At 42.9% G+C, this 12134-nt stretch overlaps 1 protein-coding gene across 1 annotated transcript in view; it reads left to right on the top strand.

The window, feature by feature from the left end:
* Nucleotides 1-12134, top strand: part of MBTPS1 (membrane bound transcription factor peptidase, site 1) — a 65392-nt gene that overhangs the window by 41043 nt on the left and 12215 nt on the right. Inside the window, exons 12-18 of the mRNA XM_050775043.1 lie at nucleotides 2123-2267; nucleotides 5825-6013; nucleotides 6558-6730; nucleotides 8178-8293; nucleotides 8809-8965; nucleotides 10045-10169; nucleotides 10889-10966. Coding sequence (XP_050631000.1) covers nucleotides 2123-2267; nucleotides 5825-6013; nucleotides 6558-6730; nucleotides 8178-8293; nucleotides 8809-8965; nucleotides 10045-10169; nucleotides 10889-10966 — 983 coding nt within the window. The remainder of the gene's footprint in view (nucleotides 1-2122; nucleotides 2268-5824; nucleotides 6014-6557; nucleotides 6731-8177; nucleotides 8294-8808; nucleotides 8966-10044; nucleotides 10170-10888; nucleotides 10967-12134) is intronic.

Raw genomic sequence — 12134 nt, 5'->3', positions numbered from 1 at the left:
TAATTCTATGAGAGAAGCTTGTTGGAGTTTTTGTTGCATCAAATTTTAAATGAACTTAGAAGTAGTATTTTTACAGTGCTGTTATTTTGTCTAAGAGCAAAGGATGTGTTTCCATTTGCTCAAGTCTTGTGTGTCTTCCAGGAGGTTTTACAGTTGTCTTCATATAGGTTTTACACATTTCTTGGTAAGTTTAAGTATTTAATCTTTTTGTTGCTGTTGTAGATGGGGTTTTCTCTTCTTTTATATTTTCTAACTGGTTGATTTATTTCTATATGTTAATTTTATATCCTGCTACCTAATTGAATTATTGTTTGAGTTAGTTTTATTATTGCGTCTCTCGGGTTTTCCAGGTATACTAACCTGTCATATGGAAATAAAGATAGTTTTACGTCTTCCTTATCGATTCTTAAGGCTTCGTTGATTATTTTCTGTCTAGTTACATGGGCTGGTATCTCTAGCACAGTGTTGAACAACAGTGGAGATAGTGGCTATCCTTTTGTTGTTCCTAATCTTAATGGAAATGCCTCTTGTGTTTCTCCGTTAAGTAAGATGCTGGATTTATCCCTAAGGTAGGGGTGTGGGTGTGTGTGTGTGTATTTTTTTTGGTAGATTATCTGTCTAGTGCTGTTTTTTTTAGTGTTTTCATCAGGACTGTGGATTGAATTTTGTAGGCTTTTTCAGCATCTAGAAAGGTAATCATATGAATACTTTAGACCTATTAGTATATATGGTTTATGATGTTAATGAGTTTCCCATATTACATTTCTGAAATAAATCCCACTGGTTTTGCGGTGTTGTTTTCTTAATATGATGTTGAATTCTGTTTGCTAATAATGATTTCTTAGTTAAATCATGTTGAATTAGTAGTTGAATTAAACTGATTACAGAGCACAGTTACCAGCAAAGTTTACAAACACATTTCAGGTAGGACAGATACCTTTGCTGATGCATACAATTGTGGTCACATGGCCAATCCATTCAGATTTTTAAAACTAGGTGATACCTATTTCCTTTTCTTTTTTTGTGAACCTTAGATTTGTGAAGCTGGTATCTATTTAGATGACTTTGATATTTGTTGATTATAACTGCCTGTGAAAGTCACAGTGTCCCTAAAGATACTCCATTTGGTTTCTTATGTAGCAATTCAGTTGGCTCAGATACATCTTTGTTATTACAAACTAATAAAAAATACTCCTTATACTGTAGTTGCTGTTTGAGAAAGGCTGGCATCTCCTGTAATGAGGTGAAGCAGTTGAGCAGAGCCTCATGCCCACTGCACGTGGGTGCAGCTTAAGAAGCAGGATCCACATATGCCTGGTGTTCTCAGGGAGGCCGTCTTGGGTCACGTCTTGCCTGAAACATTTGTCTCTTGCCTGTCTTTTCACCTGTTCGGGCGTAGCTGACACCGCTGCTGCACTAGGAGTGATGTGAACCCAACACAAACTCAGTTCAGATAAGGGGAAACCATGAAACCAACATAATTGCCAGAGCACTTGTGTCAGCACTTCTGACACAAATTACGTCAGGTTCCCCAGCACCTCTCCCACGCTCGGTGCTTTAGGACTCATGGGACTCAGCCTGTGGTCACACTCCCAGCTAAGATTCATTGTAGTGGCACAGCAAGGACGCACAGCGGCTCTGTAAGGGAAAAAGACACCTCACACGGAGAGAGCCTGGAGAAATCCAGGCACAGCTTCCTAAGCTCTCCCCTCTCTCCTGCCAGGTGGAGTCTCACAGAGCTGGCCCCTTTCCCAGCAGCAGACTGCATTGACATGTGTACATGTTTGTGCCCAGGGAAGCCCTCTAGAGACTCAAGTCCAAGTTTCCATTAGGGCTGGTCACATACTCATTCTCTGCCAGTCACAACTCCCACAGCTCCAGACTTGCAAAAGCAGAGGTGTCCCTGCACATCGCACTATCTGTATAGACAGCAGGTTGGCACAGAGGCCTTATCTGTGCAGGAGCATTCCAGAGCCAAGTCCCCAGATGCCAGCCTAGGGCAGCCCTGTAAGCAAGCCCTTCTCAAGCTCCGTCTGCTTTGTTAACTCTTTCTGGTACAGTTGTGTTGCTTCATTGAAGTTTTCTCATATGATCTACTCTAACACTGTATTCTTTATTTCAGTTTGAGCCCCAGCTACATAGATCTGACTGAGTGTCCCTACATGTGGCCCTACTGCTCCCAGCCCATCTACTATGGAGGAATGCCGACAGTTGTTAATGTCACCATCCTCAACGGCATGGGAGTCACAGGAAGAATTGTAGATAAGGTGAAACTTCTCTCTGACTTGGTGTCTGACTTGGTGGTGAACTTAGACACAGCCCAGACCTTTAGGCCACAGTTATTTCTGCTGAGAAATAACTCAAAAAAAGGAAAAGTTCTAGGCTGAGGAGAGAGGATCACTTAAGCCCAGGACTTCAAGACCAGCCTGAGCAACAAACTGAGACGTGTCTCTACAAATAATAAAGAAATTAGCCAGGGATGGTGGCATGTGCCTGTGGTCCCAGTTATACAGGAGGCTGAGGTGGGAGGATCACTTGAGTCTAGGAGGTTGAGGCTGCAGTGAGCCAAGATCATGCCATTGCACTCCAGCCTGGGTGACAGAGCAAGACCCTGTCTGGAAAAAAAAAAAAAAAAAAAAGGAACTAGCCCTGTCTAGGGTGCCAGAGCTGTTGGAAGTAGTGATTTGTTATTTCCTAAGTCTGTTACAGAGTAAGTCAGGGCATAAATGAATTAAACCAATTTTGCTTTTTTGCTTTGGCATCTTGACTTTGGCTCCTAAGTCAGCTAATTACATTTGATTTTTCATCTATACAATTTTGCGCCTATAATTAAAGGCCCAGTTGTAGTATTTCATTCTTTTTTGTTGTTGTTTTTTTTTTTTTTGGAGACAGCGTTTCGCTCTTGTTGCCCAGGCTGGAGTGCAATGGCACGATCTCGGCTCACTGCAACCTCCACCTCCCAGGTTCAAGCGATTCTACTGACTCAGCCTCCCAGGTGTCTGGGATTACAGGTGCCTGCCATCACATCTGGCTAATTTTTTGTATTTTTAGTAGAGACGGGGCTTCACCATGTTGGCCAGGCTGGTCTTGAATTCCTGACCTCAGATGATCCACCTACCTCAGCCTCCCAGAGTCTTGGGATTACAGGTGTGAGCCACCGCGCCTGCCAGTATTTTATCCTTTAGTGTGTTTGAAAGATACTCTTTTTTTTTAAATATTGTTTTGTAAATTTTTAAAAATCTTAACTGCATAGACATTATCACAATAATTAAAAATAGAGAAAAAGAATAGAAAACTCGCTTCCAGCCTTAGAATACTAACTTGGCCACTGTTTTTTAAATATTCTTTTCCAGCCCTTTTCTGCAATACTTACTTTTTTGTTATCATTGTGCAACTGTCAAAAATTTACAATTTTTTTGGTGGTTCTCATTATATCATAAACATTGAAAAATTCAACTGCCGTGCATGTTGGCTCAAACCTGTAATCCCAGCACTTTGGGAGGCCGAGGTGGGAGGATCACAAGGTCAAGAGATCGAGACCATCGTGGCAAACATGGTGAAACCCTGTCTCTACTAAAAATACAAAAGTTAGCTGGGCGTGGTAACACACACCTGTAGTTCCAGCTACTCGGGAGACTGAAGCAGGAGAATCGCTTGAACCCAGTAGGCGGAGGTTGCAGTGAGCCGAGATCATGCCACTGCACTCCAGCCTGGTAACAGAGCAAGACTCTGTCTCTAAAAAAGAAAAGAAAAGAAAAATTCAACTATGCATGGCACCAGTATACTTCTTAATGGTTGTTTATGTAGAAATAGTAAATTATAATTTGTTTACTATTTTCCTTTGTTTGAACTGTTAAGTAGTTTTCAACTATAAACATTTCACTGAATATTTTTGCATATATGGTTTTCTTTTTTTTTGAATTATGTCTTTAACATAAACTCCCTGGATTTGCTCCCTGAATCAGAGGGTGTGAACAGTCAAGGATGGCTCTTGGCACATCCTACCCAATTCTGTCCAGTAGAGTTATGTCAGCTTAGACTGCTGCCAGTGGGCTTCAGGAGAAGGTGGCTCCACCAGACCTTCACTGGGGGATTTGCCTTTTAAAGTGTTTTTATTCCAGTAGTGTTTTTAAAAATTGAGATAAAATCCACGTACCATGAAATTCACCCTTTTAGGTCATACAGTTCTGTGGGTTTTAGTGTATTCACAAGGTTGTGCCAATATCTCCTTCAGGAACATTTCCTAAAAGAAACCTTAATACCCATTGTCAGCCACTCCTTCTTCCTTCCTCCAGCCCTTGGCAACCAGCCTGCTTTCTGTCTCTGTGGGCTTGCCTGTTCTGGACTTCTCATATCAATGGAATACTAGAGCATCTGTTCTTTTGTGCCCGGCTTCCTTCCCTCAGCTTCAGGTTTTCACGGTGTGTCCACGCCGTGGCGCTGTCAGTGCCGTGCTGCTTTCCACGCGGAGTAGTGCTCCACTGGGCGGGTCGGCCACGTGGTGTTTCTCCGTTCGTCTGTTGCTGGGCATGTGGCTGTTCTAGATGGTACATCTTTCAGCTTTCAACTTAGAGGGTGCCTTGTGTAATGGGTGCCTTGTGTAATGTGCACTTCAGTTCTTTGTGGGGTGGATATCTTTGGTGTGTTTACGAATTGTGTTTCCTCTTGTATGAGTTACACGTTCATTTCATTAACCCATTTTTCTCCTGGAATTGATTGGGATTATCTCTATCAACCTAACAAGATCGTCCTGTCGTAGAGAAATTAACCGTTGCTGTGTTTTAAGCAAAATGTTCCTCCAGGTGATGTTCTTTTCCCTTTAATATTACTTATTGTGGTGGGGATTTTTTTTGCTTCTGTAAAAGTTTTACATTTCATGTAGTTGAATTTTTATGTTTTATGATTTCTATTGTTTTACAGATGAGAAACATCCTTCCAGAGATAGAATAAAATTTCAATTTTTTCTAATTTTTATGTATATGATTGTTAAATATTCTTTCATATGTGTTAATTTGGTATGTGTTACAAGAGATGAGCGAAAGTTTTTCACTTGCAAACCAGTGGCCCCAAGAGCATTCTTTAAAAATCCCTTTTCTTCTTCATTATTTGGGACACCGTATCCTACAGATATTTTTCTTTTTCTTACTTTTTTGTTAACACACTGGCTTACTTGGGAAGTAAGTTCTGGCTGTGTGGATCGTGAGGGAAATGAGTAATTTAGATTCATCTGAAATACTGGTTAGTTGCAAGCTCTCATTGGCGTCTCTTCCAGATGGCCTCTGCTCATGCTTCCCTTTCTGCTTTTCTCCCACCTGGAGAGTAGAAGGGTGGTCATCTCGCAGCTGAGCCAGCCCTTCCTCCGGCCACCTGTTTCTAGCTTCAGAATGTGACTCTGGACAGCTGGTATCCCTGTCATGTTACTACTTTCAATTAATGGGATTTTTTTAAGCATACAACTAATTGGGAAATAACCTTAAATCTGAGAGTTTTCATCTGTGTAAGTTCTCGCAGCCAGATAAAGTTCTTCTTCAAAGAACTTTTGACAAGAGTTCCTCTGTTTTATAGTGGAAAAAAAAAAAGTCTCCATAAAATTGGAGGCTGTCAGAAATAGCGGTTTCTAGACTTTTTCTAGTGGTATGTTCCAGGCAGTCCATAGGTTACTTTGGTTGTAGTTACTTAGTATCTGTGTATAAATTTTATTTTCCCCTATTTAAAGAAATGTTTCTCAGAACCAGTTTTGTTAAGAATTGAGTTTTTCTGGTTTCCACGTGTTTTCTCTTGGAGGTTTTCACTTCAGCCTTTGCCTCATTTCTTTTTCCTGCAGCCTGACTGGCAGCCCTATTTGCCACAGAACGGAGACAACATTGAAGTCGCCTTCTCCTACTCCTCGGTCTTATGGCCTTGGTCGGGCTACCTGGCCATCTCCATTTCTGTGACCAAGAAAGCGGCTTCCTGGGAAGGCATTGCTCAGGGCCATGTCATGATCACTGTGGCTTCCCCAGCAGAGACAGAGGCAAGGACATGCGGGAAAGTGGCTTGTTTTCTTAGCTGTTGGACATCACCTTTCAGGGAGGGACAGGCCAAATGCCTGGGGTCTCCGTTGGAAGTACAGTTGACAGGCTTAGCCTCGATGGCCACAATTGGTGGTTCCAGGGCCTCCGGAGCTGCTGGAGTTTGAAGAACTAGCTCAATCAGCGAGTGCTAGTGCTTGCCATTCTGTGGCCACACAACAGCAGAGAAGACTGTTTTGTACCAGATTTCAAGCTCCAAAGAAAGTGCACCAAAAATATACCTTCTCTAAAAGGAAATGTAGGGTTAATCCTATGAGGCTCTAGTAGTTTTTATTAATAGAATATGCCTTAAATTTTAACTCTTAAACTCTTTAGGTGTTTGAATAGACTTAGTTGTGATACATGAATCTTTTATCAGACATTTGTTATTGGAAATTCTTGTGTTCAAATTTTTTAGGTTAAATTGATAAATATAAATGATGTGTTTAAAGCTGAAAGTTTCGTTCTGGGCAGTGAGGGCATTTCAAGTTTCTTTTTTTTTTTTAGTCAAAAAATGGTGCAGAACAGACTTCAACAGTAAAGCTCCCCATTAAAGTGAAGATAATTCCCACTCCCCCACGAAGCAAGAGAGTTCTCTGGGATCAGTACCACAACCTCCGCTATCCGCCTGGCTATTTCCCCAGGGATAATTTAAGGATGAAGAATGACCCTTTAGACTGGTAAGCACCCCACAGGATGCACTTTACCTCCCCAGCCTCCGTGGTGGGAGGAGGCACCACTGTTCCCGCAGCTCTTGGAAAGGAGATGTTGCTCAGCTTCTCGTGGAGCCTGGACTCTGGTGATGCTGCGATGTTCAGGCCTTTGCTGTGCTCTTAGGGCAGCCTGACTTCTCTTTTGAAACTTTCACAAGTATGATTGTGTAGTAAAAGCTTGAAGTTTCCTTTAACTGTTCTCTTTTCCTTCCTTCTCCCATTGAGCCAGTCAGCAAATCCGTCAGTCTTACCCTCAGACTACATCCTGGATCATTCCATCCTGGCCTTCTCCCCTCTCCCACCCTAGTCCAGGCCATTGTCATCTCTTGCCTGGACGGCATCAGTAGCTCCTGAATGCCACTGTGTTGCTATTGTTGCCCTAAATTCCACTCCTCTTGTAGCAACCTTGGTAGTCTTTTTAAAACATAGATGCTAACAGTTTGCCTCAAGCTCTCCAGTGACTGCCTATTCTGACTTCCTCACCTAGCCAAGCCCCCTGGTGTGACCCGTGCAGCCCTTCAGAATCTGGCACTGCTTCCCCCGCAGTCCTTATACCTCCTCTCCCTGCGCCTGTGCCCTGCAGGGCAGCTGGGCTGACTTTCTCTTGGCCCATTAGCCAAGCTCATTTCTGCTTTCATGTTTGGACTCAGTTTGAACTCCATGCTGAATGGAGGGGAAGGGGAAGCACTGAAGATGTGACCAGGATAGTTATAGAGTCAGATTTGCCTTTTAAAATAAGAAGTCTCTGGCAGCCAGATTGGAGGAGCTCAGACCAGAGACGGGTAGACAGGAAGCGGTGGGAAGTTCATAGACCAAGGTGAGCCTGTGGGCCTGGAGAAGAGCACCTGGAGTCTGTGCTGCTGAGGAGTAGGTGCTGGGGGGCTGGGAAGTGAGAATGGGGTGACCCCTAGAGGGTGTATACACTGTCCCATAGGAAAGTGAGCACATTTGGGAGGGATGGGGATGGAAGGTTGACCAGTGGCAGTGATATCAGTTAGCTCTGCCGCTGTCTTAGCACCGTGACCCTGTGTGGCTTGTTCCAACGTCCCTGCTCTCCTGCGGCCGTTTGCTCAGCTCTTCTGTCAGACGCAGATGGTTGCCAGCAATTGACATGAATGCCACCGCTACAGCGATGGTCTAGTACACTTTAAACATGTCTTTGGCCATTTCTTCTGTCATTTTGTCTCTTTCACGCACCTGCCAGGCACATAGTTCCTTCTTATCAGCCGTTTCCATGTGTCCAGGTCAGAGCACACAGGTCTCCTAAGCTGAAGCCTATGCCAGTGGGCCAGCCATCCAGGCCTTCTCTGTGGGCCACGGCATGGTGCTCCTGCAGAGGAGGCCCTGTGAACGGATATGCCTTCATTGCCAGTAAAGATTGATCATTTTAATGCTGTGGCCTATTGTTTTTCAGGAATGGTGATCACATCCACACCAATTTCAGGGATATGTACCAGCATCTGAGAAGCATGGGCTACTTTGTGGAGGTCCTCGGGGCCCCCTTCACATGTTTTGATGCCAGTCAGTATGGTAAGTGGCGATGCTGTGCTAGCCAGATGGTCTTTCCGCCCACTGTGGATGTCTGTTAAATGTTTGAGGAGTGAATCCCAGTTTTCAGTGATAGCTACGAAGGGAGTATGCACCGTGGGTTCCACAGCTGGGTGAGCCTGGGGTGAGGCTCTGAAACAGGTGTTGGTGGGTGTGACATTCAGCTGAAATACAAGACAGACTGATTGGAGACAGGGGCATTCGTACTCTTTTTTCTTTTAAGTTAAAAGCAGCTCTGCCTTATATTTTGCTCCTTTTCAAGTGAGTGAAAAATCGTTATCCTGAGCACCACAAATGAAATCAGATCACAGTTAGTCCCTGTGTATTGCTGGACCCTGGTCCTCTACTTTTTATAGCCCCTTTTAAAGTGGGCTATAACCAGACTGTTAGGTGTCAGTAACCTGAGACATGGACCCGGTGACACACTGTGTTTCTGCAGCGGTGGTGTCCTGTCATTCAGAGGTGACAGTTCCCAGCGTTGGTTCTTTGTTCACCAGGCACTTTGCTGATGGTGGACAGTGAGGAGGAGTACTTTCCCGAAGAGATCGCCAAGCTCCGGAGGGACGTGGACAATGGCCTCTCGCTAGTCATCTTCAGTGACTGGTACAACACTTCCGTTATGAGAAAAGTGAAGTTTTATGATGAAAACACAAGGTACTGATGATATGCATTGGTGTTTGTATAAGAAATGTGACTTTTGGTGAATTAAATTCTACCCAGCAAATACTTACGTGATGATTTGACCTGTTGGTGGTCTTTCAGTTAGTACAGACATATTCAGAGAGCTTGATTAGAAAAAAAACCCTTTCAACTGAGTGCAGTGGCTCATGCCTGTAATCCCAGACACTTTGGAAGGCTGAGTTGGGCAGAGCGCTTGAACCTGGGAGGCCAAGGCTGCAGTGAGCGGAGATCAAGCCACTGCACTCCAGCCTGGGTGTCAGAGAGACCCTATCTTAAAGAGTAAAAATAAAACACACAAAAAAGAAAATAGTCCTTTATACAGTAGAGATGTTCTTGAAAGTTGCTCATGTTCTTGAAAGTTGCTCATAAAGTAAGACATTTACTGACCATGAGTACTATTAATAATGTAGAGGGTTGTCTTTCCTTGTTGATCTTAGATATGAGATACTTCTACTTTAAATTTCTGTTTAATTCTTCTCCACTCTCACTCTATTACTGAGTATATATAAACTTAAATGCACCAAAGGAACTGTTACTTAAAGAATATTTTGAGTAAATTAATTATTTTATATTTAATTATTGTATATTTACAATAACTAATTTACTTATATTTATAGTAATTAATTTACTCAAGGGGAAGATGTCCTCCTGTTAATTGGGATCAAGGATTCCCAATGTATTATAAACATAATCACCTTTATGTTTTGAATTGGTTTCTTTAGAGTCTGTGACTGAATCTTTCTGTGCTTCTTTCTCCTCTTCCTTCACTGAGCTTTGCTGGGTCTAGGCTAAGCAATTATCTCTGGTGTGTTTCAGTGAAGTACTGACTTTCATTTCATAAAATAAATTTCGCTTTAATTAATTCTGCACATCAGCAGAAGCATTTACATTTGCAGTTTTACCCAAACCCAGACAGTTGGTTTCCGTTGAAACCTTAGTGTGGAAGGACTGGATTATGGCAGGAGAAATTGAGTTTTGTCATAGAGACTAAATAACTGTGTATGGGGTGTCTTCGTTCCCTGTTCCCTGTGTGTCTGTTACCACTTTCCCAGGCAGTGGTGGATGCCGGATACTGGAGGAGCTAACATCCCAGCTCTGAATGAGCTGCTGTCTGTGTGGAACATGGGGTTCAGCGATGGCCTGTATGAAGGAGAGTTCACGCTGGCCAACCATGACAGTAAGGCTCTGTGTGTTTCCCGAGGGTGTGGTCTTAGGTGTGAGAGCAGAAGTTGTACACCTCTGAGGTCTAGGTTTCTTGAGAAAGAAAATGATGATCCCTCAGTTAGTGGAGTCTGTGGAAAGAACTCATCAGTATTTTCAGAAGTACATCTGTGAGACTCTAGTTTTATCCAGATTTTTTTTAATGAAAATATTTTATGTAGCCATTCCTAATTTTAGTGCTACCTATTAGAGTCTTTATGTAATAGTCCTAAATAGGAACTACCTCCTAGCTTCCTAATTATTTACAAAGTTCTATTCATGAAGTAACTTTGTGTTTCTCATGTAGGAAGTTTCCCCACAGATAAGGTTTTGGTAGCTGGCTTTGAGACGAACATCTTGAGCATTCTTATACCCATTCTGCAGGTCTGGGCAGCTTGTTTTGAGCCTTTGACTGCTCTGAATTTTAACATTTATTCAGAAACCTAATATTAATATTTTTCCTTGAATTATAAAATATATTCAGAAACCTGATGTTAGTAGTGTTTTTCACTTGAATTTTGAGGTGATTACTTGTACTTTGTGTGACAAGGCAATAGCAGCTCCTCCCTCAAGATTAAAAACAATTAAAAAAAATACATAGCATCTGAAGAATGTATTTTGGGTAAACGAGTAGCTATTATTTATTAAAGCGTTCGGCGTTCCTGTGTTCCCTTGACTTTGAACGCTCTTTCCTAGTGTATTATGCGTCGGGGTGCAGCATCGCGAAGTTTCCAGAAGATGGCGTCGTGATAACACAGACTTTCAAGGACCAAGGTAAAGGGTGCCATTCATGGGCCTTTTGCTGCTGCTTTCTCTCTCTCCCTTTTCCCCCCCACTTCTCTCTCTGTCTCTCATCTCTGTCTCTGTTTAATAAAAGCTTTATTGCATATAGTGTACATACCGTAACAGTTGCCCTTTTAAAGTGTACAATTCAGTGGTTTTTAGTGTATTTACAAAATTGTGGAAGCATCACCACTGTCTATTTCCAGAACAATTTTATCACCCGAATAAGAACTCCCATGCCCATTTGATGTTTTGGTTTCTTTTAAAATTTATTGCACTATTACTTGAATGGTACTGACCGCTTTGGGAGGCTGAGGCAGGCGGATCACGAGGTCAGGAGATCAAGACCATCCTGGCTTACACAGTGAAACCCCGTCTCTACTAAAAATACAAAAATTTAGCCGGGTGTGGTGGCACGCACCTGTAGTCCCAGCTACTCAGGAGGCTGAGGCAGGAGAATCACTTGAACCCAGGAGGCAGAGGTTGCAGTGAGCCAAGATCATGCCATTGCACTCCAGCCTGGGCAACAAAGCAAGACTCCGTCTCAAAAAAAAAAAAAAACCACCTTCAGGGTTACTTGATGAATTTTTTTTTTATCCTTTATGAATTGTTCTGCTTCTGTGATTGCCAGATTACCAAGATTTTAGAAAAATTTTGACCATGTTTTGGAGTTCTGAACTATTTAAAGATAAGAAACATTCATTATACAGCAGCCTCTCAGAATTCTCTGAAGAGCAGTGTTTGCATGCAGTTTTGCTTCAGCTGTGTACAGGCATCACCCAGGAAGCTCTCCTGGAACTGGTATTCGTGATGCACCCTGTGCTCACCCTGTGCTTAGTGCACCGTGCCCGCCTGGTGAGCTGGAGAGCAGTGGGAGTAGCTGCCTCTGCCTTCTGGAAAGCCAGGTGCAGGAGGGTATGGGCAGGTGAGCAGAAGCCACAGTACAGCCTTCCTGTGAGCTATCAGCCCAGAGCTGTCATTTTGAACCACGTGTGTCTGCTCTCACACGTGGGTGCTGGAGCTTTGAGACTGTTAACGTGCCCCAAACAATAGGCTTGTGAAAATGTACAAGATTCATTTTTGTCATGCAAGTTGATACTGTGTATTTCAGAATGAGAGGCCCCCTCCATTTAAAGGTTGCCATTTTCTGTATGTGGAG

The sequence above is a fragment of the Macaca thibetana genome, chromosome 20, assembly GCF_024542745.1.
Source record: "Macaca thibetana thibetana isolate TM-01 chromosome 20, ASM2454274v1, whole genome shotgun sequence".
Lineage (NCBI taxonomy): Eukaryota > Metazoa > Chordata > Mammalia > Primates > Cercopithecidae > Macaca > Macaca thibetana.
Note: the sequence above shows the minus strand (reverse complement) of the source record. Positions and strands in the feature narration are given on the sequence as shown.